At 42.7% G+C, this 25498-nt stretch overlaps 1 protein-coding gene across 1 annotated transcript in view; it reads right to left on the bottom strand.

The window, feature by feature from the left end:
- The window catches only part of gucy1b1 (guanylate cyclase 1 soluble subunit beta 1), a 44300-nt gene extending 26227 nt beyond the window's left edge, over window positions 1-18073 (bottom strand). The window contains exons 1-5 of the mRNA XM_055645675.1: window positions 17925-18073; window positions 17367-17440; window positions 15096-15196; window positions 10583-10701; window positions 2590-2787 (exon numbers count right to left, since the gene is read on the bottom strand). Coding sequence (XP_055501650.1) covers window positions 2590-2787; window positions 10583-10701; window positions 15096-15196; window positions 17367-17440; window positions 17925-17927 — 495 coding nt within the window. The 5' untranslated portion in view covers window positions 17928-18073. The remainder of the gene's footprint in view (window positions 1-2589; window positions 2788-10582; window positions 10702-15095; window positions 15197-17366; window positions 17441-17924) is intronic.
- Between the last annotated feature and the right edge of the window lie 7425 nt (window positions 18074-25498).

Below are 25498 nucleotides of genomic sequence, written 5' to 3'. Positions count from 1 at the left end.
GCATCTATGGAGCGAAGGAAATAGGCAACGTTTCGGGCCGAAACCCTTCTTCAGAACCCGTCTGAAGAAGGGTTTTGGCCCGAATCATTGCCTATTTCCTTCACTCCATAGATGCTGCTGCACCCGCTGAGTTTCTCCAGCATTTTTGTGTACCTTCGATTTTCCAGCATCTGCAGTTCCTTCTTAAACACAGTAGTATTTGTGCATTCAGGTGTGAGACAACAACTGCAAAACATCATAAATGTTATATTCCATCCTCCTTGCAGTTAACATTTGTGACAATAAACTAAACTAAAATTCAATTTGCCTTCCTGATTACTTGCTGCACCCCATGTTAATTTTCTACATTTAATCTGCAAAAATGATTTCCAATCATTGCTGAAATGATCCATCTAGAGGCGCTCATGTTGAATAGAATCCCTGGCTGACCACTGCAGAGTTGATACAATACCGTTTATTGTCATTTGAACCTCAAATGAAGTTCAAATGAAATTTGGATCCGCAGTTATTCAACAAGAAGAAACAATTAACAAGACACACAATTAACACAGTTTACACAAACATCCATCACAGCGAATCTCCTCCTCACTGTGATGGAAGGCAAAGTCATGGTCTCTCCCCTGCTCTCCATTTTTCTCCCGATGTCAAAGCCCTGCTCCAGGTCTTGATGTTGGAGCCCCCGGCGGGCAATGGCAATAGCAAGTCCCGCGGCCGTTAAAGCCGCGCCGGGCGATGTAAGGCCCCGCTCCGGGTCATTTCCAAACCCGCAATTTGGGCGGGAGAAGTTGCCGTGCGGGAGTTCCGAAAATCGGTCTCCCACCAGGGACCCGCGAGCTCCCGATGTCACCGTCCACCGGGCATGCGGTTGGAGCCTCCTAAAGCTCCAGAGTCGAGTTGCAGCCGCACGCCACCACAGCTCTCCACGCTCCGAAGCCGGCCAACTCCACGATGGTAAGTCTGCAGGCTCCGCGATTGGAGCCCCCAGGTCGTTCCGGATGGAGGCCGCTCCACGATGCAAGGCCCCAACGACAATGGAGACCCGACAGGGTATAGGTCGGGTCCCCCGTACGGAGAAGATATTTAACAGTTTCCCCCACCATCCCCCTCCACCCCGCCCCCCACATATACACACCTAAAAACAATATATAACCCACAACAAACTATACACTCAATGGGACAAAAATAAAAAAAGACAGACGGATGGCAGAGGCCGCTGCCACGAGGCGCCGCCATTCTACATTTGATGAAAAATTTGCAGAAAGCGTGCAAAAGCAGTGCAAGAAGAGTTCTGTTGAACTCTCAACAAATATACAATGCAAAATAATACAGTGGCAATCTGAGGTTGCATTGTACCAAACTGTATTTTTGTTTTTCAATTGTTACATCAAAAGGCAGAGTTGAAAAACTTTGACGACTACAAATCTCCAACTGTAGGTGATTATGGTAAAGTCTCTGTCCCACGATGCGAGTTCACCCAAGAGCTCTCCCGAGTTTAAAAAAAAATCAAATTTGTGGTGTGCATGGGTACGTAAGACCTCGTGGATGTCCTGTAGCGGCTCGTAATGCTGACGGCAGGTACTCGGGAAACGCGGTAACTCGTGAGGTTGTTGCAACACTGTGAAAAATGTCCAAGGATTTCCCGAGTACCTGCCGTTAGTTACCGCGTTTCCCGAGTACCTGCCGTTCGCATTACGAGCCGCTACGAGACATCCACGAGGTCCTACGTACATTCTACGTACTTACCAGGAGTTTCTTTTGTTTTTTACTCGGGAGAGCTCTTGGGTGAACTTGCATCGTGGGACAGGGGCTTAACCATTACTTGTTCCTGGAGAAAATAGGGTCCTTTAAATAATTGGTCTACACAAATAAAAAGGCAAGACTTTGATTTTATTCCATTGGATTACCTAATGTAATCTAAAAATAATTGCATTCTTTACCACTTTAAACATTGCATCATTAATCTAGGTCCTAGATACACTAATTGCTTAAAGTGGGAGATGCTGTCAAAGTAAATTGCTATAATGCATCTGGTAAATCATGCATAATGCAACCAGAGAGCTGGGGGACAATGGATTATCTTTCTAATGACATGTCAATAAATTGGAAACATCAAAATATAAAAACTGCAAGTATGTCATAGCCTAGAACTCATATAGATAGTTCAACACGTTCAAATGGTAAGACCATAATCCAAAACTCTTCCTTTTTACTGTCTAAATTATTACAAATCCATGCATATTGTAATTACAAGGGATTTTTAACCAGATTAACAATTAATACATCTAAACAATGAAAGGATAAGAAATATTGAAATTTGAAATTGTTAATGGTAATATTGAATTAAGGAGAAAGATCATGTAATCTTGAGACATGCATTTTTAGATTCAATTTGAAGCAATTTGTCTGTGAGGTTTAATCACAAGTGTGTGCCAGAATATTGAATTATTCTCCAGTGTATTCATGTGAAAGCGAATACTATTGATAGCCAAATCTCTGGCACATTAATCGCTCATGACCAAAGGCATATTGCTCCCTTTTATCTCTAGTTTTCAAACACTATTATTGAAAATGTAAATATTGTGATCTTACCTTCATGTCTATTTCAGTGCCATGAAGCTGCTGCGAAACTGTCTTAATTATTCCAATTACAATATCCTGTAAGCCTTCCCTTTCTGAATAATAATGTAAAAGTAGACCTTTCCCTTTTTCTGCATCTGTACATCGGAATGATGGTGCCCGCATCCCTGGGTAAATGGTAGCCAGATGATCATGCAAAGCATCCAGGTTCTGAGAAAAGATTGATACTTTATTCACATTTAGTAGAGCATTTTAAAGCACAGACATAATCTATAATAAGCAACAACAACAAAAAATGTTTTGTCAAAGCTTTTAGCTTCCACAATGCATCCTATTTGTTACAGGCACTGTTCATCTTATCATATCACATGCAAAACCAATGGCCCAAATTTATCAGAAAGAAAGGAGGTAGTTAGTTCCATAAGAAACTCTGGCATCGATCTCTATAACAGTCAAAAAGATGGGTATTCATGGAAAAATGTACAAGAACATGAAAATTCCTCATAATTAAAGAAAATGGTCATTCCAATTGAATGGTGATGTTGCGTTCCTGAGAATAGAATAGAATGCTATTTATTGTCATTCAAACCTGGGTTTGAACGGAATTCCATTTCTACAGTTTTTTCACATTACAAACACAATCCAAGACCCACACTTAACATAGTTTACATAAACATCCATCACAGTGAGTCTCCAACATCTCCTCACTGTGATGGAAGTCAAAGTCTTTATCTGTTCCTTCTCCCATGGTCCAACAGTCCAACTGCAGTGTCGAGGTGAACTGGGGCTCTGATGTCAAAGCCCCTGGCGGGCGATGGTAAGTCCTGAGGCCGTTTAAGTCACGCCGGGCGATGTTAGGACCCGGCTCCATGTCCTTAAACCCGCGATTCCAGCGGGAGAAGTCGCCGTTGCGGAGCTCGGAAAAGCGGTCTCCCACCAGGGACCTGCGAGCTCCCGATGTTCCCGTCCACCGGGTCTGCGGCCGGTGCCTCCGAACTCCAAAAGTCGGGTTGCAGCCGCGCGCCACCACAGCTCTTCCCGATCCGAAGTTGGCCAGCTCCGCGATGTCAGTTCCGCAGGCTCTGCAACTGGAGCCCTCAGGTTAGTCCCGGCCGGAGGTCGCCGCCGGCTCCACGATGTTGGGCCCAACAACATCCGAGACCCGACAGGGAATAGCCGGGTCCCCGCACAGGGAAGAGATTAACGGTTTCCCCCACAGCCCCCCCACCCCCCCCACATATACACAGCTAAAAAAATAATGAAAACTGACTCAAAGACATACATTTAACAAGACAAAAAATAAAAAAAGACAAACGACTGTAGTCGAGCCGCTGCCGTTAGGCGCCGCCACTCCCACCAAGATGCGAGTGGTACTTTCTCGGAAATCTGCAGATAATCATGCTTTAGGTTAGATCTGATGCAGATTCTGTGGCTCCTTCAGTTTCACATCTGCAAGTAGAGGGCTAATTAGGAAAATGTCCAGAACATTTTTATTGTTAACTAATGTAAATGTATGAAATTATTTTTAAGTATTGGCTTTTGTTTATGTTCTTATTTGCAACATTTTGTTTTGTTTAACGCAGTTTAATTTGTTAACGTTTGAATGTTTGTGAATGCAAGCTATCTCACAGCTTTAACAATTAGTTTTGCCTCAGGGACTAACTTACCATAGTGGGATGTATGATCAAAAGGCCAAACGTTGTTTCAGGTTGGTGGCAATGAGTGGTGCGTTAATGAGTAATAATTTAATTTCATGATTTTACTTTATGATTGGTCATCAATGCTAAATTATTAATTTAGTACAACTTCCATTTAATAGTGAGAATGCCAAATAGTGCTGTGGAATTTTTGATTTCTGCTTCATGTAGATCAGGCCGTCAGTTTATTGCCCCATCTGACAATGCAGCATTCACTCAGCATCCACCTGGACTACTAACGTGCAGTCCTGCCCTGCCATCTACCACATTGGAGACCTCTGAGCTATCTTTAATCTGACTTCATCGAAATTCAATGTTATATCTTTGCACTAAATATTGTATGCTTTATCCTTTATCTGTGCACTGTGGAATATTTGATTTTATTCATATGTGGTTTATTCTTTGTCTGGATAGTGCACAAAGTCTTTTCACTGTACACGTGACAATAATAAACTAAACTAGACTTGAACTTGAGTGTCTGGTTTGGAACTCAAATCCGATCCCAAAACCTTCTCACTCAGACACAAGACCCTCAGTTCTTAATGTAGAAACCAGGGAGATATCTTTGCACACCCACCTCGGATGCTGTTGGAAGTAAATAAAAGTTGAAACAAAGCAAACCATGCTCATGTCAAATATCAAGGTCAAAAATATTTTATAAATTAAGTTTCCACAAAACTGGAAACGTCTGTGCATATTTTAGATTTTTTTTCCCTCGGTATATGATGCTATCAACCATCTTCAGGTCAAGTGGCGCCCATTGGGAAACTACTCTGGGGAATTCCATGTGTGATTCCCATGGTGCGTTGATGCTTCCCAGTATCTGCAGTGCTTCTAATAATATCGCAGTTCACACATGGTATGTTTCCTCCACTGTCGGCAGAAACGGGTGACAATGGGAAAACTTGCAATCTTGTTCATTCAGAAATATCGAGGAGAACATTATAACATTACAAAAGGACAGAATAGGGTGGCAGAATGAATAGGCAAATTACACTTTGGAAATTAATGCTGGGGGGATTTTGGCAAAAGGAATTGAAAGGGCCAACACACAGATTTAAAAGCACTGTTCTGAGGAGTGTGCAGGAACAGCAAATTGGGGCATGACAAACTCCAAGAATAGTTATAAGAGCAGCTGGGTTCGGACTTTATAAAATGAAAGCCGAGAAATTTTGCGGAGGTTTCATAAAGCTCTAATGATACCTCACCTAGAGTATTCCATTCAATTCCAGTCACCATATTTTAGGAAGGATGTCATGGATCTTAAGAGATTTATAATAATGGTTCCAGTTGCAGCGAGATCTTACCACCATCTAGCCTTTGAATAATAAGTGGCAATTTACTGTTGCACCACAGCCAAACACTATCGCAGGGCAGCAGCGTTTGAATATAACATAAATTGTGAGTTTTACGACTCTAAATGTCCATCAGCCACGTAGGGCACAGATTCAGCGGGAACTGAAAGGAAATCATTTATGAGTAGAGCACAAGGGAGAGGAATGAACTGGGTTGTTCAATTTAAAGGCGACATAGTCGTCTGAAGATGGTCTCAACCTGGAATGTCATCCATTCCTTCTCTCCATGGATGCTGCCTGTCCTGCTGAGTTACTCCAGCATTTTGTGTCTATCTTGTTCATTTCAAGTTGGTATGGACGTAAAAGGCCACATGGCTTCATAATGGTAAACTTTCTGTGATTAGTACGATATGACAAGGATTCTCAACATGCATGACATCTAAGGAGAGAAATGCACATCTATGCAACATTCCCAGAACATACTTGACAGCAATGATAGATTATGAGGAGCTTTTCATAAATAAAATGTGCTCTTTAAGTCTAAATTTGAAGCGTTTTAAACCAACCGAGCTGTCAAATGCACAGAAATATTAAAGCTTAGAAATTACGAACAGAGTACGGAGGATGCCATCTCAACGGCACTTCACTCCGCCCTCTCCCACCTCGACAACAGAGACACTTATGTAAGAATGCTGTTCATCGATTACAGCTCAGCATTCAACAGCATTATACCATCTAAACTGATCACCAAACTCGGTAACCTGGGCATCGATCCCTCCCTCTGCAACTGGATACTGGACTTTCTAACCAACAGACCACACTCTGTTAGGTTAGACAAGCACACCTCTTCAACCCTCACCCTGAACACCGGCGTTCCACAGGGCTGTGTGCTGAGCCCCGTCCTGACTACTCCCTCTTCACCTATGACTACACACCTGTACATGGTACTAACACCATCATCAAGTATGCAGATGATACAACGGTGATTGGCCTCATCAGCAACAACGATGAGTCGGCCTACAGGGAGGAGGTCCAGCACTTAGCAGCATGGTGCGCTGACAACAACCTGGCCCTTAACTCCAAGAAGACCAAAGAGCTCATTGTAGACTTCAGGAAGTCCAGGGGCGGCACGCACACCCCCATCCACATTAACGGGACGGAGGTGGAACGTGTTTCTAGCTTCAGGTTCCTGGGTGTTAACATCTCCGATGACCTCTCTTGGACCCACAATACCTCAACTCTGATCAAGAAGGCTCACCAGCGTCTCTTCTTCCTGAGGAGACTGAAGAAGGTCCATCTGTCTCCTCAGATCCTGGTGAACTTCTACCGCTGCACCATCGAGAGCATCCTTACCAACTGTATCACAGTATGGTATGGCAACTGCTCTGTCTCCGACCGGAAGGCCTTGCTGAGGGTGGTGAAAATTGCCCAGCGCATCACCGGTTCCTCGCTCCCCTCCATTGAGTCTGTCCAAAGCAAGCGTTGTCTGCGGAGGGCGCTCAGCATCGCCAAGGACTGCTCTCACCCCAACCATGGACTGTTTACCCTCCTACCATCCGGGAGGCGCTACAGGTCTCTCCGTTGCCGGACCAGCAGGTCCAGGAACAGCTTCTTCCCGGCGGTTGTCACTCTACTAAACAACGTACCTCGGTGACTGCCAATCACCCCCCCCCCCCCCCCCCCCCCCCCCCCACACTCCTCCCACAGGAAAAAAAAACACTATGTCTGTATATATGCTAATGTAAATATTTATTCAAATCATATGCTATGTCGCTCTTCCAGGGAGATGCTAAATGCATTCCGTTGTCTCTGTACTGTACACTGACAATGACAATTAAAATTGAATCTGAATCTGAAGTTGGCTCTTAATGCCTGCTCCTTGATTCAACATGATCCTGGCATTTCATCCAAATTCAGTACTCTGTTCCTGTAGAACCCAAATGCCCTGTTATTTTTTTCTCTCAAAATTTGAGAGGGTATAATTTAAGAGGGGAACATAATTTTAAAAAAATCCATGTCAGAACAACTCTTAAAAGTATGTGCATAGCAATCTGTGGTGTGAATTTGTGGAACGGTCTGGAACAGGAGATAAAACTTAGCACAAGCATAATTCAGTTTAAAAAGATGTACAAAAACACTTGTTTTAAAGGATATTGGGATGAGGATAGGTGATTGTGAGTGGGATTATATTGGGAAGGGTGATTATAGAGTGATGGGTTGTATATATGACTAAGATACTGTATAGTATATGAGGGATTTTTCTTTTCTTTTTCTTTTTTTCTTTTTTGTATGGCTTTGTAAATATTTGATTAGTGTATAAATGTAAATAATTTGATGTACATATAGTGGCTGGTGTACATATGGTGTACATATAGCTGCTAAATTTGTATAAGATAATTACAAGCAGTTGAATAAGGGGTGGGAATTAATAAGCTTTGGCTTCTTCCTGCTCCTTTTCGGACACATACGATTTAATTTATTTATAGATATTGTTCATGACACTTTATAAATATTCTTGTTTTGTTTTTTGTATGCTGTTTCACACTTGCTTTTTATTCTTTTATTCTGTTCGAAATAATAATAAATAATAAAATAAATAAATAGATAAATAAATAGAGATGAACTGGCAACAGTAAATTGTCCCTAATGTTGGTGGCTGATAGAATGTGAGAGGGGGGAAGGGAAGTGGGTGAGGATTGATGGGAATATGGTGAGAATAGAATGTGCAATTGGGTGGTCAATGATCAACCAGCACAGTCAATGGGCCAAATGACCCTTTTCCATGCTGTATGAATTTCCTGAAAGACCTGAATGACTGCACTATTGGGCATCACTCTGTACTTACAATACAGCAAATTGATGTAGATATCAGAGAGCAGAGATTTGATGGATTTGATGAATTTATCATGAGTGTGCACAGTGACACTGAGGTGCACTGCGCCCTCTCCCTGGATCTTCACAGCAGCAGCTACTTAACTCAATCACCTCTATAGAATGGGATCATCACCAGATCCAATTTGGAAGCGATGACCTCTTCTATTAATTGGGAAGAAAAATCTTGCTTACTGGCAATTTTCTGTCGCAACGAATTCTATTTCCCAAACTATATCCAATACACACGGGTGCTGACTTAGGAGTTTGTACGTTCTCCCCGTGACCGCCTGAGTTTTCTCCGAGATCTTTAGTTTCCTCCCACACTCCAAAGATGTACATGTATGTAGGTAAATTGGCTTGTTAAACGTATAAGATTGTCCTGAGTGTGTGGAGGAATGTGTTAATATGTGGGGATCGCTGGTTGACGCAGACTCGGTGGGCCGAAGGGCCTGCTTTCGTGCTGTATCTCTAAACTAAACTAAACTAAATATATACTCAAAACGAGAACTTTTAGTAGCACTTATCAAAAACAAGCAAAAAGTCCATGCTATATTAATAATTACTTTTTCCAAGATTTCGCTATGGCAGTTTAGTCAACTTTTAAGAAATCGTGGCTCACTTTTTTCAATCTATCTCTGCACTGAATGTTTTAAAATCTGATCTTTTAGAAAATATTATGGTATTTTACCCCTGCATCTATTATTTTCCAGATTTGTTTCCTCTGTTTTGGATGAATTAAACTTTGTGCTTGCCAGTACTCTGCATTAATATCTGAATCTGAGACAGAAATATGTCCAAAGTATGACACGGTGACACAGCATGCCTTACAGTACCAATAAAATTGGGTTTGATCCTGACTACGGGTGCTGTCTGTATAGAGTTTGGACATTCTCCATGTGACCACGTGCGTTTTCTCCATGATCTTCGGTTTCCTCCCACATTCCAAAGACATACAGATTTGTAGGTTAATTGGCTTGGTATAAATGTAAATTGTCCCCAGTGTGTGTAGGATAGTGTTAATGTGCAGGGATCATTGGGCGGTGTGGACTCGGTGGGCTGAAGGGCCTGTTTTTGCACTGTATCTCTAAACTAAACACTATTATATGTTCCATTCCACAATATAGTTGAGGAAACACAATCTGCCACAGGCAATGATGGTCCAATTCTATACGGCCATCGTAGAGTCTGGCCTCACCTTCTCCATCATGATCTGGCTTGCCTCAGCCACCAAGCACGACATCCAGAGGCTGCAGCAAATCGTCCGATCAGCTGAAAAGGTTGCAACCTTCCCTCCATTGACGAACTAATGTACACTGCAAGGACCGGGAAGCGAGCGGGTAAGATTATCTCTGACCCCTCTCACCCTGGCCACAAACTCTGTGAATCACTTCCCTCTGGAAGGCAACTCTGGACTGTCAAAGCTGCCACAGCCAGGCATAAAAACAGCTTTTTTTCCATGAGTAGTAGCACCACTCAATAACCAAAAATCTGTAGCCTCCTTTTGCTCAGGTATTTTATTTAATTCACACGTTTAATCAATAATGTTTTATTATTAATGTTTAATGTTTTATGTATCATTCTTAACTGTCACTGTATGCAATGTGGTCACTTGCGGGCAGAGCACCAAGGCAAATTACTTGTATGTGAATACTTGGCCAATAAACGTTGCCTATTTCCTTCGCTCCATAGCTGCTGCCTCACCCGCTGAGTTTCTCCAACATTTTTGTCTACCTGGCCAATAAACTTATTCATTCATTCATTCAAAATGACCAACTTGATTATATTAGTAGCATAATATTGCTGCAGAAAATAAAGAATTTTAATTATCAAAAAAACAATCATAGCCAGCTGTTACTTTTTATTCCACAAAATACTTAACATTTAAAATAAGCTTCATAAACAGGTGTTGAAAAATAAAGTTACCATTGACAGATTCTGAAATGTTTAATTAATACGATGCTTTCATGAAATATGCAATTCCACGAAGAGCAAAAGAGTGGCGTTCAGCTCAAGAAAAGGCGTAATGTTGGGTAATAAATTTTAATACTTTAATTCAGGTTATTGAACCAGCTTTCTGTGGACCAGTACTTAAAAATAATCGATGTTTAGCTGTTCGAAACAGAAATATGATGTATTTACCTGCAAAAACTCACGAACATTGGAGCCTAGAACACGAAGGATTGTATCGTAGCCAGATTCTTGGCAGAATTCAAAAAACATCTTCCCAAACATCTGTAGTATTTCACCAGCATTTATTTCTGGAAAGAAATTATCACAGAACATGCTGTTGGGTCTCATTCCAAATATCTCAAACAAGATTGTTTATGACCTAGTTGTGTCTGTGGAAGCTGAGTAACTTGTCACACAAATTAATTCATGACTGATGATATAATGGGAATTACTTAAATATCAGATGCTACACGGAACAAAGAAACATCCAATAATGCACATTTTGTGCCAGGGACCAAGCTGAATTTTTACTGTAGAAAAGTAGTGTCAAGGAAAGAGCGTTCACGCCGCAGCCCTGTTTTCACCAATCTTTCCACCACCACGCACAAGAAGCAACAAGACAGACACCATTGTATGCAGATGCCGAGAAGTGTGTTCAACACTGGCTGAACAACTTCTAATCTCGTGTGTGGACTCGATAAGAAGAAGACCATAGAAAGGCAAAGGCAACAAACAGTTTATAGAAATATTCCTAGATCATTGGATTAATTAAGTGGACAAAAAGTTAGCAAAGATGGTATAAAATGGGAAAATATGAAAAATGAATAAATTCAGATTCAATTTTTTTAATTTCAATTTAATTGTCATTGTCAGTGTACAGTACTGACAATGACAATTAAATTGAAATTTAAAAAAATTGAATCTGAATTTATTCATTTTTCATATTTTCCCATTTTATACCATCTTTGCTAACTTTTAACAGTGGAATATGAAGGAAAAACACAGAATGCTGGAGCACAAAGGGCGTGGTAGTCCTTGTGCATGAAAGACCAAGAGCTAGCATGCCAGCTAAAATGTTGGTGTCTATTTCAATGGGTTCGGTATGAACTGCACCTATAAAAGACCTTGTAAGAGCACACCCAAAAACAGCAAAAATAAAACATAAAAAACAGAGCAAAAAGAATAATGATAAACATAACAATGGTATTGATACACAAGGATCAGGATTACATTAATAACAGGTAAAACCTAATATGAGACCAGTGTCAAAATACACAATGAATACAGACCTCCCGGTCTCTATGTAGTTACATCTTTAAAAGGAAACTTATAAATGTAAAAAAAAACAAAAGATAAAAAGACAAAAAGAAAAAAGGAAAAAAGGAAAAAAAACAAAACTAAACTAAAGAAAGAAAAAAAAAGAGAAAAATTGATAATAAAATACGAATAAAAATAAAATAGATTTTAATAAACAGAGCACACCCAGAGTAGTCATAGTCACACAGTATGGAAACAGGGCCTAGGGTCCAACCTGCTCACACCGACCAACATGTCCGATCTACACTAGTCCCACCTGCTTGCATTTAGCCCAATCCCTCCACACCCATCCTATCCATGTACCCGTCTAAATGTTTCTTAGACTTTGCAATAGAACCTGCCTCAACTACCACCTTCGACAATCTGAACAATGAATTGTTAATTACCATTCATGATTAGATGTGGTATGACTGTGGAGCGTTGCTGTGGCCCATCTGCCAAGAGATCACGCAGGCTGATAGATTTTTGGTTGTTAAGGGAATCAAGGGACATGGTTTAGGTGCAGGAAAATGGTGCAGAGGTAAAGGGTCAGTCGTAACCTTACTGAATGGTGGAGCAAACACATGGGACCAAATGGCTTACTCCTAATTTATTTCTTAGATTCATGTGTAGCAGCTATCTCAAATGCTTAATTGAAGTTCAAATGAATTAACAGTGCTATTCTGTTACATTAATTAAGCCTATGCAAATCTTTACAAACCCATGTTGATTTTAAATTTCAGTTTTGTCTGTGTTCAGTCCCTCCACCATTGCCTATAGACTCCTCTAACTGCCTCAAACTGTTTTTTATGGCTCTGAGACTCTAACCTGACCGACACATGCAGTCATGTATAGCTTTGAAAGTATATACTGTAGCAAAGGTGCCTGAAATTTCTTTACCCGTTTACTTTAAAACCCTAGAAAGCAACACCAATTCAGCCTTCAAGGGTGTTACTTTGCCACAATGTATTAATTTTATAAATTTGTCACTTCCTTACTTTCATTTATAACACTTCTTACATCTGATGTTGAAAGGCTCACATTATATTTGGCCTGGCCAGCCCACTGCAATTTTGTCCCAAGCTTCTCACAATGTCCTTGGATAAACTTGGTCAGGCCACAAGAATTTATCCACCTTAATCTGCCATAAAATTGCCAGTACACTCTCTCTTGCAATATTGATATGTTCCAGTACATCACTTTTCAATTCCCTCAATTATTTTGCTTCCACAACCTTCACACTATTGTATAGTCATAAGGTCTTAAATGATAGGAGCAGAATTGGGCCATTTGGCCCATCAAGTCTCCTCCACCAGTCAATCATGGCTGATCTATCTCTCCTCTCCCAACCCCATTCTCCTGCCTTTTCCCCATAATCGCTGACACCCGTACTAATCAAGGATCTATCACCTGAAGAAAGGTCTTGACCATAAACGTCCCTCATTCCTTCTCTCCAGAGATGCTGCCTGTCCCGTTGAGCTGCTCCAGCTTTTTGTGTCTATCTTCGGTTTAAACCAGCTTCTGCAGTTCCTTCCTACACAAGAATCTATCTATCTCTGTTTTAAAAATATCCATTGAAATTCTTTTAATAGCCTTTTAATTTTGGTACTTCTCAGCTCTTGGTGGCTAAATAACCTTACTTTATCCTACAAGACTCATCTATGAATGAAAATGTCCTGCCACAAAGGTGTTAAACCCACAAATTATATCCATTACAGTTTTGTCCAATACATTCCAATATTGTGATAATCATTTTCATCACAGGCCAACCTTGCTTGTTTTTTTCCCTATCCTTTTCAAAAGGTATTACAACTTAGAATATTTATCTCCCTACACTAAAAGCGCACCATGTCATACATTCTAAGCCCATTTGCCCCTCAAATTTGACCTCATTCAAATGTATGTGTTAAAATTCTTAGTTGGACAAAATATCCTAACCTGCTTTCCTTGGGCCCTTTAAGTTAAGGTATAGTAAACCCTCCTTATAACGGGCCATAGGCGGAGGGGTTGATTAGTACAGGTGTCTGAGGTTATGGGGAGAAGCAGGAGAATGGGGTTTGGAGGGAGAGATAGATCAGCCATGATTGAATGGTAGAGTAGATGAGGGGCCGAATGGCCTCATTCCACTCCTATCACTTATGACCTTATGTTTCGGATCAAGAGCCTTCTTCAGACTCTCAGTCCGGTAGCAAGCCTAGAATCCAGGTGAGTTGATGGCCATGACCTGCTGGTGGCTGGGCGAGAGTGAGGATCAGCAGAGGCAATGGTCGGGGCAGCCGGAGTACAGGTAAGGGTCAGCGGTGATGGTGGCAGGCACGGCCTGGATGCAGTCGAGGAAGCTTTGTGGAACAAGAGTGGCGGCAGGAGGTCCAGCCTGCAAGCGGCACAAGTCGGTGGTGGTGTGGGCAGCCGGGGCTGCAGGTGACGGGGAGCTTGGGGTGGTGTGGGCAGTCGTTGGTAGGTCCATCCACTATAACCAAAGTCTGTTATAGAGAGGTCCGTTAAAATAAGGGCTTGCAGTACTTCTACTATGGTAATTTCAATCATTTTATTAATACTTTCACCTGAAATAACAATGTTAATGATTGTGACCTCCTTCCATTCCCTTCTTGTGTATCGTGAGCCATGCTACATCCAGCAAACTAATTCTTCTCATTCTTGTCAAATTCCAATGCATTGACATATCCTTATTTTTCTGGCCCCCAAAACATAACGCAGCCTTTGGGACAGATCAACGTTGCTAAAGTTCATACTATGTAATTATTCAACATTCGATGACTATTGCATTACTGTTCTGCGTATCCACACTGAATGCCTTGCTGCTCAAGGTTGCCTCCAACACCACGATAACTATCCTTCTCCTTGAATTGAATGTATCAAGTAAATTGCATTTATTGGATGGGTCCACTACTGGTGGAAACCCCTTTTGCCCTCATTTCTCCAACCCTTCGTAATGGCAAACATATTATTTTGCACTTGTACTCTGGGGAAGAATTGTACTCTGGGGAAGAAAATTAACCAGAAATGTTTACTCCTCTTCCACTCTCTGTTATTGCATCTATCCTTACGGGCTATACAGGTGAATGTATAAATGTAGGCAAATATACAAAATGTTACTGCCACGTTCTTTTTTTTTACATCGAATGCAATGTGGATAATTGCAAGTTGTCTTCTTAGGAGTAAATTTAATTAAGTCTCATCCCACGAGCCTTAACCATAAACGGAGAAATTAATATTTATGAATCACAACTATGTGAATGTAGCTGAAAGCATTTGGTAACTAATTCAATACAATTGAACTATAGATCTCATGATACAGAGGTTAAATAGCTTACTTTGATGAAATTATCCATTCATGGTTCTATTATCAAAATTCATAGTAATATAGATTTAAAAAACTACTTACTTAGGACTTTGCTTGCTGCACTGATTAAATCATATGTTTTAGAATCATCATATATTATCCGTACCAGAAATTGTCCTTCCACATCCACCTGTGCTTCTTTTCTGCAACAAGAAAACATGATGAGAAAATATGATGCACAATAAACATTGCAAATTTTCAGAAGGCCTTTGATAAGGTGCTGCCAATGAGGATGCTAAAGACGATGAGAGCCCATGGTATTAGGAGGAAGATACTAGCCGGAAAGCTAGATAGAAGATTGGCTGAATGGCAGAAGGCTAAGAGTGGGAACAAAGGGGATTTTTTTCTGGTTGGGCTGCCAGTGACTAGCCGTGTTCTGTAGAGGTCGGTGCTCAGGCCACTATTCTTCATGTTGTACATCAATGATTTGGATGAGGAATTGAAGACTTCTTGATCATGTTTGCGGATGAAAGGTAAATCATGTCTAACGAATCTTATAAAATTTTTCAAGGATGTAACTAGTAGAGTGGATAAGGGAGAACCAGTGGATGTGTTATATCTGGACTTCCAGAAGGCTTTCGACAAGGTCCCACATAAGAGATTAGTATACAAACTTAAAGCACACGGTATTGGGGGTATGGAGAAAAGGCAGGTACAGGATACCGAGTTGGATGATCAGCCATGATCATATTGAATGGCGGTGCAGGCTCGAAGGGCCGAATGGCCTACTCCTGCACCTATTTTCTATGTTTCTATGATACATAGATAGGTGGAAGGGCAGGTAAGTGTAGAGAAAGCAGGGAGTCTGCAGAAGGACTTGGACACGTTGGGAGAGTGGGCTAAGAAGTGACAGATGGAATACAGTGAAGCACAAGTGTGGAGTCATACATTTTAGTAGTAGAAATAAAGAGATAGACTATTTTCTAAATGGAAAGAGGATTCAGAAATCGGAGGAGCAAAGGGACTTGGGAGTAGTGGAGCAGGAAGGAAGTACAGTAGTAAGGAAGGCAAACACCATTTATTTCAAGAGGACTAGAATACAAAAGCAGGGATGTAATGCTGAGGCTCAAAAAGGCACTGGTCAGACAGCATTTGGAGTATTGTGAGCAGTTTTGGGCCCCATATCTGAGGAAGGATGTGCTGGCAATGGAGAGGGTCCACTGGAGGTTTACAAGAATGACCCCAGGAATGAGTGGGTTAACATATGATGAGCATTTGACAGCACTGGGCCTGTACTCGCTGATGTTTAGAAGGTTTAGGGGGCCCTCATCAAAACTTACCGAATTAGGCCTGGATAGAGTGGATGTGGAGAGGATGTTTCCACTAGTGGGAGAGTCTAGAACCAGAGAGCATAGCCTCAGAATAAAAGGACATACCTTTAGAAAGGAGATGAGGAGGAAATCAATTAGTCCAAGGGTGTGAAATTAATTGTCTGAGACAGCTGTGGTAGCCAAGTCATTGGATATTTTTATGGTGGAGATTGACAGATAATTAATTAATTAAGGGTTTCAATGGTTATGGGGAGACGACAGGAGAATGGGGTTGAAAGGGGAAGATTGATCAGCCATGATTGAATGGCAGAGTGGACTCGATTGGCCTGATTCTGTTCCCATAATTTATGAACATTCCTGTAGAATTCCCTACTTTAAAAAAAAAAATTGATGTACAGGAGAGAACTTCAAGAGTATTTGATTATTTAAACTGTATGTAAGTACGCTTTAATTATATTTGGAAAATTAAAAAGCAAGCAGCTCCTTAATTGCTAGTACACACGTGCAATTGAACAAGATAATCTTATATATATATATATATATCCGACTTATCACAGCTCTGGCAAGAATTAACCCTCTGTGTTTCCTGCAGCACATCTTCAAACCAGTGCAATACGAATAATATTCCAAACATCTTCGGCATAAAATGGCTGGTGCTGTAAATGTTCATGTAAATGCTGTTGTAGCTATTTGGACAAGTTGTTCGATAATCAAATAGAACTGTCATTGTGCATTTCTCTCAGTGTCCCTACAAAAGATACCGTGCAAAATAAAATATCCTTCGCAGCATAAAACGAAAGTGCATTTTTTTTTAAACTTGTGTGTTATGTCCAGCAGACACCAAATGATTCATAGGTATGTGCTGGAGTTTTTCCCCTTGTAGCCAGGACCTCTGGATTGCCGTTGTTTATGTTTCAACCGAATATTTATTGACTCGTCTCCAAACCCAAGAATCCTTGAAACACGCTGAACAGGAACGTAAACTTGAGGCAATTATAAGATGTCTGCAACCTTGAGATAGATATATGTCTGCGGCACTTACTTGATATTTTCCCACACCAAAGGTCCATAATTGCGTTGAATTAATAACTCCAGGGCGTGGTTGACGAAACCATACTGCAAATTAAAAATAAAAAAAAAATAAAAATGTGATTCGTTTTTGCACGAACTGAATGAGGGAGAATTTAAAATGGTCTTAAAGCAGGACGGCCAATACATGCTGGGGAAGCCATGAAGCACAACTGGCTTCCCCTCCATAGACAGCCAATAAGACAACATTTATATATTTAGAAACATCCATCCAGATCGGTTTTATTTAACTCCATCATCGGCACTCTGGGGGGATTTAAGAGACTCTGCTAGAAAGGATTCGATTCTCATTTAACAGATATTAAGGTGATGAGAAGGAAGGGATGGGGATGGGGATGGGGGGGGGGGAGAGATAGCCGAATTTCATCCAAAGGAAATAAATGCCGAAGACAGCAGCAATCGCCGTGCTTCCATTACAGTACACAGTGGCAGCCTCATTGGGACAGTGGTGGTGGTGGGGGTTGGGAGAATACATAAACAACATAGGCACTGCAGGCGGTCGGTCACTCACCATACCGATGCTCGGCGGCCGCCTGTCTGGGTGACTGTAGCGGTACCGGAGTGGACAACCCGTCAGTCAGCTCAGGCGCCGCCAGCCATTGCCGCGACTCCGCCTCTGACTGCCTGACAACCAAAGACACTAGAGGAGCAAGATAGACCACTCCTCTAGTATCTTTGCTGACAGCCAACCTCGTCGGCTATGTGGGGGGGGAGCGTTCCCGGCTCGCAGCCTTCATTCCCGTTGGGCGAGCTCAGAGTCATAGTCGTAGTGTGATAGATACATCATGGAAACTTGCCCACACCGGCCAACATGTCCCAGCTACACCAGTCCCACCCAAAGATCTTAGAGCAGAGCTATAATATCTTTGGTCCCACCTGCCCGCGTTTGGTCCATATCACTGCACACCTGTCCTATCCAAAGTGCACAAACATGCTGGAGAAACTCAGCGGGTGCACCAGCTGAGTTTCTCCAGCATTGTTGTTTACCTTCGATTTTCCAGCATCTGCAGTTCCTTTGAAACATCTGTCCCATCCATGTGCCTGTCTAACTGTTTCTTAAACGTTGGGATAGTCCCTGCCTCAACCTCCTCCTTTGGCAGCTTGTTCCATGCACCCTTTATGAGAGAAAGATTCCTTTCAAATCTTAAATGTTGGGAGAGCTTGTGGAAGAATCTCCTTGGGCTGTGAATTGGTAACGAGGAGATAGAAATAATGCAGGGATCTATTAAAACCATAAAGTGCTAAAATAAAACTAGCAAAATATTTAAAGGAAATTATAAAAGCAGTTAGTTGTTGCAATAAGTAAAATGCATAATAAGTAACCAGCATAAGTAAAAATAGACAAAAAGCGGGTCAGGCAGCATCTCTGAAGAACATGGATAGGTGATGTTTCCGGTCGGGACCCTTCCATGTTCCTATCGATGTCTTCCAGAGATGCTGCCTGACCCACTGAGTTACCCCAGCACTTTGTGTTTTTTTTTGTAAACTTGTGTAGAAAAGAACAGCAGGTGCTGGTATCATACGGAAGGTAGATACAAAGTGCTTGAGTAACTCAACAGAACAGGCAACGTTTCTGGAGAAAAAGGATGGGTGACGTTTCGAATGGGGACCCTTTTTCACCAGAGATTCTGCCTGGCAAGTGATAGGTGGATAGACACAAATTGCTGGAGTAACTCAGCGGGACAGGCAGCATCTCTGGATAGAAGAAAAGGGCGATATTTCGAGTCGTGACCCTTCTTCAGTGAGAATCAGGGGAGAGGGAGACACAGGTAAGGAAGGGCAAAATGAGACATCAAAGGAGATGAGGTTCAAGGAAAATGTAGAAAATTGTTAGCTGGGAAAAGGTGACAACGAAGCAAATAGAGGTAAAATTTAATCGACAGTCAGACTGTTCAGAGAACTAGGAAGGGGGAAGGATGGGGAGAGAAGGAAACCAAGTATTATTTGGTTAGAGAAGTAAATATTCATGCCGCTGGGGTGTAAGCTGCCCAAACGAAATATGAGGTGCTGTTCATCCAATTTGCGCTGAGCCTCACTCTGACAATGGAAGAAAGGTCAATCAAAAGGAGAGCAATTCCCCTCTTCGTCAAAGCGGAGATGAGGAGGGTGGGAAGTGGTGGGAAGAGAAGGGGGCAGAAGGAAGGAAAGAGGGGAACACTAGGGAAGAAAGCTGGGGGGTGATGCTGAGAATGGGTAGGAGAGGGAGGATGAAGAAAATAGAGAGTGGAAGAAAAAGGAAAGAAAAATAGAGGAGGTGGGGTTAGGAACAGAACGGAGAGCAAAGGGGAAGAAATTGGGAGATGGAGGATCATGGGGGAGAGCAACAGGCCAAGGAGGGCAAAACACTGGGAATGGAACATCAAATAGAGGAGAAAGAGTGAAGAGCACCAGAGGAGGGGAAAGAGTATGGAGGAAGGAAACAGGAAAGAGAATAGGGTAGAAATAGGAAAGAAAATAAAGGATGGGGAGGAAAGGAGCAAGTGGGAGGCAAAGGAGGAAGGAAATGCTGAGGGAGGGAGGGAGGGGAAAAGACAAGTAGAGTAAAGTGGGTGCTGGGTAGAGGAGTGAAGCTTTGGAGGGAAAATGTTATTAACTGGGGATTGTGTGCGGAGAAAGTGTGAGTCGTGGTGAGCAGGAGAGCATGGGAATACAGTAGAGAATGGAAGTGCATGGGAAATATGTGGGAGTTGAGTGATTCGAGTGGGAGAAGAGGATGTAAAAGGTGGAGGAAGATTGGGGAGCCAAGAGTGAGGGAAATGGGATAAGACTTCAGATGTGTGTTGGAGGAAGGGGGGGTGGGGGGAGTCAGGAAGAAGGGGACGAGGAGTGTGACAGATCAGGGGCATGGGGGTTATGGTTGGGAAGTATTTATTTCAAATACTTTTAACAGAATTCTGGCATGCAACATGAACTTTTACTTTGAAGCTAATGGGTCGGGCTAGATTAGTTTATGACCTTTTACTTAATGTAATGATTCCCTGGGATGCAACTCCTCCACAAGCTGAGGGCAGCATGTAAAATATGACATGTGCTTGTAAATCATGATGCTGAACATCTACTTATAAGGATGCATTTTGGATTGTTTTTCTTCCTGATAATTACAGATCAAATCCCTTTGTACCGGCTAGAGAGGAAGACTGTATTCTGGATTGCTAATGGTAAATTTCAAGCGGAAATGTTAACCTTTTCTGTACCCCACGCACTTCATCTCAGTGCAGTGTCATCTCATTCCCATTTTAAATTGTAGATTATACAATAAAAGCCACCCGATGGGAAATTCTTAGAGGGAAAATTACAACAGCAAAATATTACGTGTGGAAAATATGGCATTAAAAAAGCAGGAAATTATGGAAATAGTTGATGACAGTTGTGTCTGTAGAGAGAAATAGTTAATATTTCTGATTGAAGGAACGGAAATTGTTGGAGAAAAGAAAAATTAAGATAGTGCTTAAAAAAGGTGAGGTGAAGAGTTAAAGATAAAGGTCTCTGCTAATATAGAAAGAAAGTAAAATCATTACAAAGGGGGTGATGGTGGAAATTGAAACCGCTGTGCATATACCAGCAAGTTATAATGAACAAAATGTATGCAATAGAAGGATAAGCAACAAATAAAACTGTGTTTCCACATTTTAATGAGGCCAGTTAAGTTAATTTTTAGTTTAGTTTAGTTTAGAGATTCAGCGTGGAAACAGGCCCTTCAGCCCACCGAGTCCGCACTGCCCCCCCCCCCGCCCCCTCCTAGTGTATGTGTAGGATTAACACTATCCTACACATACACTAGGGACAATTTACACTTGTACTAAGCCAATTGACCTACAAACCTATACGTCTTGTATTGTAGGAGGAAACCAAATCCCACACAGTCACGGGGAGAATGTACAAACTCCGCAAGAACACCCATAGTCGGGATCAAACCCAGGTCTCCAGCGCTGCAAGCACTGTCAGGCAGCAACTGTACCACAGCGCCACCATACTGCCCATTGATTCTGCCAGCCTTAATGCATTTGTTTGCAAGTGTTGTTGTGATGGTAGGCAAACAACTCGAGTGTATGATAATATTAACTAAACTTAACTCCTGTGATAAACCAAATATTTCAGAACATTTTAATAATAAAGCTGCCAGACATCTTATGTATAGCAGCAGGATAATTTCAGCATTAACCCTTGGACAATATATGAACCAGAAGATTTCTAGTAAGATTAGGGTTGATGCTTTGATGCTTTTTCTCCACCACTCATATGCACACAGCTTAATATCAAATGTCTCCAAAGTGATTTTGGGGTCCATGTGCAGACTTCACAGAAAGTAGCAACAGAGTTTGAGAAAGTGGTTAAAATGCATGCAGATTCCTGGGCTTTGTCGGTAGCAGGCATAGGGTGCGAGAACCTAGAAACATAGAAACATAGAAAATAGGTGTAGGAGTAGGCCATTCGGCCCATCGAGCCAGCAGTGCCATTCAATATGATCATGGCTGATCATCCAACTCAGTATCCTGTACCTGCCTTCTCTCCATACCCCCTGATCCCATTAGCCACAAGGGCCACATCTAACTCCCTCTTAAATATAGCCAATGAACTGGCCTTAACTACCTTCTGTGCCAATGAATTCCAGAGATTCACCACTGTGTGTGAAAAAGGTTTTCCTCATCTCGGTCCTAAAAGATTTCCCCCTTATCCTTAAACTGTGACTCCTCGTTCTGGACTTCCCCAACATTGGGAACAATCTTCCTGCATCTAGCCTGTTCAACCTCTTAAGAATTTTGTACGTTTCTATAAGATCCCCCCTCAATCTTCTAAATTCTAGCGAGTACAAACCGAGTCTATCCAGTCTTTCTTCATATGAAAGTCCTGACATCCCAGGAATCAGTCTGGTGAACCTTCTCTGTACTCCCTCTATGGCAAGAATGTCTTTCCTCATATTAGGAGACCAAAACTGTACACAATACTCCAGGTGTGGTCTCACCAAGACCCTGTACAACTGCAGTAGAACCTCCCTGCTCCTATACTCAAATCCTTTTGCTATGAATGCTAACATACCATTCGCCTTCTTCACTGCCTGCTGCACCTGCATGCCTACTTTTAATGACTGGTGTACCATGACACCCAGGTCTCGTTGCATCTCCCCCTTTCCTAATCGGCCACCATTCAGATAATAATCTACTTTCCTGTTTTTGCCACCAAAGTGGATAACCTCACATTTATCCACATTATACTGCATCTGCCATGCATTTGCCCACTCACCCAGCCTATCCAAGTCACCTTGCAGCCTCCTAGCATCCTCCTCACAGCTAACACTGCCCCCCAGCTTCGTGTCGTCCGCAAACTTGGAGATGTTGCATTCTATTCCCTCGTCCAAATCATTAATATATATCGTAAATAGCTGGGGTCCCAGAACTGAGCCTTACGGTACCCCACTAGTCACTGCCTGCCATTGTGAAAAGGACCCATTTACTCCTACTCTTTGCTTCCTGTCTGCCAGCCAGTTCTCTATCCACATCAATACTGAACCCCCAATACCGTGTGCTTTAAGTTTGTATACTAATCTCTTAACAGAACAAAAACAAATCACGTAAAATCCTTATTAAGTTGTTGTTCAGCCACAAAATTAACCAATTTGGATGGATATGAATGATTCAGATGGGGACCAAAGGATCTTTATTAATCATTATTTCAGGGATGAAGGACTTTAGTTATGTGGATGAACATGAGAAGCTGGTGTCACACTTGAAAATTGAGATGCCAGAATCTTGAGTAAAATGCTGGAAGAACCCAGCAGGTCAAGCAGCATCGAGAGAGGGAAGAGGCAGGCAATGTTTTGGGTCAGACCCTTCTTCAGACTGATTAGGAATCAATGAGGAGGAGCAGTGAGAGAGGGTCTCACACAACTTCCGTCAAAAAGAAGAGAAGGACGTTTCCAATGTAGACATGCTTTGATGAGATTTAGCAGTGAGGCAGTAAAATGGAGACACACAGGGGTGGCACGGTGGCGCAGCGGTAAAGTTACTGCCTTACAGCAAATGCAGTGCCAGAGACCTGGGTTCGATCTTGACTACAGGTGCTGTCTGTATGGAGATTGTACGGTCTCCCCATGACCGCGAGGGTTTTCTCCGAGATCTTCAGTTTCCTCCCACACTCGGTTCGGTTTCCTCCCACACTCCAAAGACGTACAGGTTTGTAGGTTAATTGACTTGGTAAATGTAAAAATTGACCCTAGTGTGTGTAGGATGGTGTTAATATGTGGGGATCGCTGGTCGGCATGGACCCGGTGGGCCGAAGGGCCTGTTTCCGCGCTGTATCTATAAACAAAACTGAACTAAACAAATTGGCAGATGTTGGAATCTTGAGCAAAACACAAAGTGCTGGAGGAACTCAAAGGGTTAAGCAGCATCTGGGGAGGGGAGGGGGGCTGGGGGCTAGATTGGTGATGTTTAGGAGCAGGACCCTTCTTCAGACTGATTGGTGTTTCGAGTCAGAAACCAGAAGCTGGAGTATTTTCCTTGGAACTGAGGAATTTGCAAGGAGATCTGAACAGTTTTTTTAAAATCAGAGAACAGATGGGGAGGAACAGAGAGTTCCAGAGATTCTTTGCTGTAGGACTCAAGAAATAAGGAACATAGCATGAAGATGATTAACAAAAGAACCAACATTATCTGGATAGAGTATGATATGATACGATAGGACTTTATTTATCCCAGGAGGGAAATATGATACGAAATTGATCTGCCAACAGTCATAAAATACATGATACATGAAACATGAAATTAAAGTGAGTAGCGGAAAGGATTGGGGATGTGCACTAATCTGTAGTGCAGGCGGGGGGGGGAATGGGGGGTGGGGGGGGGGGGGGGGGGGGGGGGGGGGGGGGGGGGGGGGGGGGGGGGAGGGGGGGGGGGGGGGGGAAGGGGGGGGGGGGGGGGAGAGGGGGAGAGTCAGTCTACCCCATGACAGAAGGGGGAGGAGTTGTACAGTTTGTTGGCCACATGGAAAAAGGAAGTCCTGTGGCGTTCTGTACTGTATCTTTGTGGAACCAGTCTGTTGCAGAAGATTCACCTCAGGTTGACCAGTGTGTCATTGACCAGGTGTAGAGTATGGGATACAATGCCTGGGAGAGTATTGGAGGAAAATGTAATTCTAACATTTAGACGTGAGCTGGATGGGTATCTGAAAGAAAAGAATTTGCAGCACTGAGAGCAAATTGCTCTTAAAGAACTAAAGAGGGTTCCACAAGCCAAATAGAAACATGTGGAGAAAGACTATAGGAACCAAATTCCTGAGGGGGTGATGCTTTTTGTTGATAAGAAAATGTGGATAAATGAATAGAAAATAATTGGGTGCGATTATATCATTTGATGCTTACATCATGGAATGCAGGAAAATACAGCACATGTACACGAAGGTTAGATGGCATGGGAACCAAGGAGAGATAGCTGAATGGATAGAGAATTGGCTTCATGGAAGGAAACAGATGGTGATGTTGGAAGGTTGCTTCTCAGACCAGAAGCCTGTGCCTCAGGGTTCGGTGTTGGGTCCGTTACTGTTTGTCATCTATATCCGGATTACAGAAAAAGCGGAGCTTGAATTGCATGCCCAGATCATAGGATCACAGGCGAAAAACACTCTCGGCAGCCCTGGACACTGACCTGCGCCTCATCCGCAGCCAGGATCGATCCCGGGTCTCTGGCGCTGCAATCGCTGCCGAACCGCCACTGGACCATCCCCATCCCCACCCGAGTGGCCCCTCCACGCCCGGAGGTGGCCAGAGACGTCGGGAGTCAGACGGGAGCGGTGCCCCCAGGCCCACAGCCAGCGCAGAGAAGCAGCGCTAAACCCAGCTCAACTCTGCCTGTCCCACCAGGTTAACCAACAGCCCTGCCTGGACTTACGGTAAAGACGGCCCAGGTTTACAGCCAGCGCGGAGAAGCAGCGCTAGCTCCACGGCTCCGGGCTGGTGTCCCGTCAGTCCAGGCAGGGCTGTAGGTTAACCAAGACAGGCAGAGTTGAGCCGCATTTAGCGCTGCTTCTCCGCTCTGGCTGTGAGCCTTACACAATTTTTTCGGTGACTGCTCGCACCCGTCACTAATTTTA

The sequence above is a fragment of the Leucoraja erinacea genome, chromosome 1 (assembly GCF_028641065.1).
Source record: "Leucoraja erinacea ecotype New England chromosome 1, Leri_hhj_1, whole genome shotgun sequence".
Classification (NCBI taxonomy): Eukaryota; Metazoa; Chordata; class Chondrichthyes; order Rajiformes; family Rajidae; genus Leucoraja; species Leucoraja erinaceus.
This window is presented reverse-complemented; position numbering and strand designations above follow the sequence as displayed.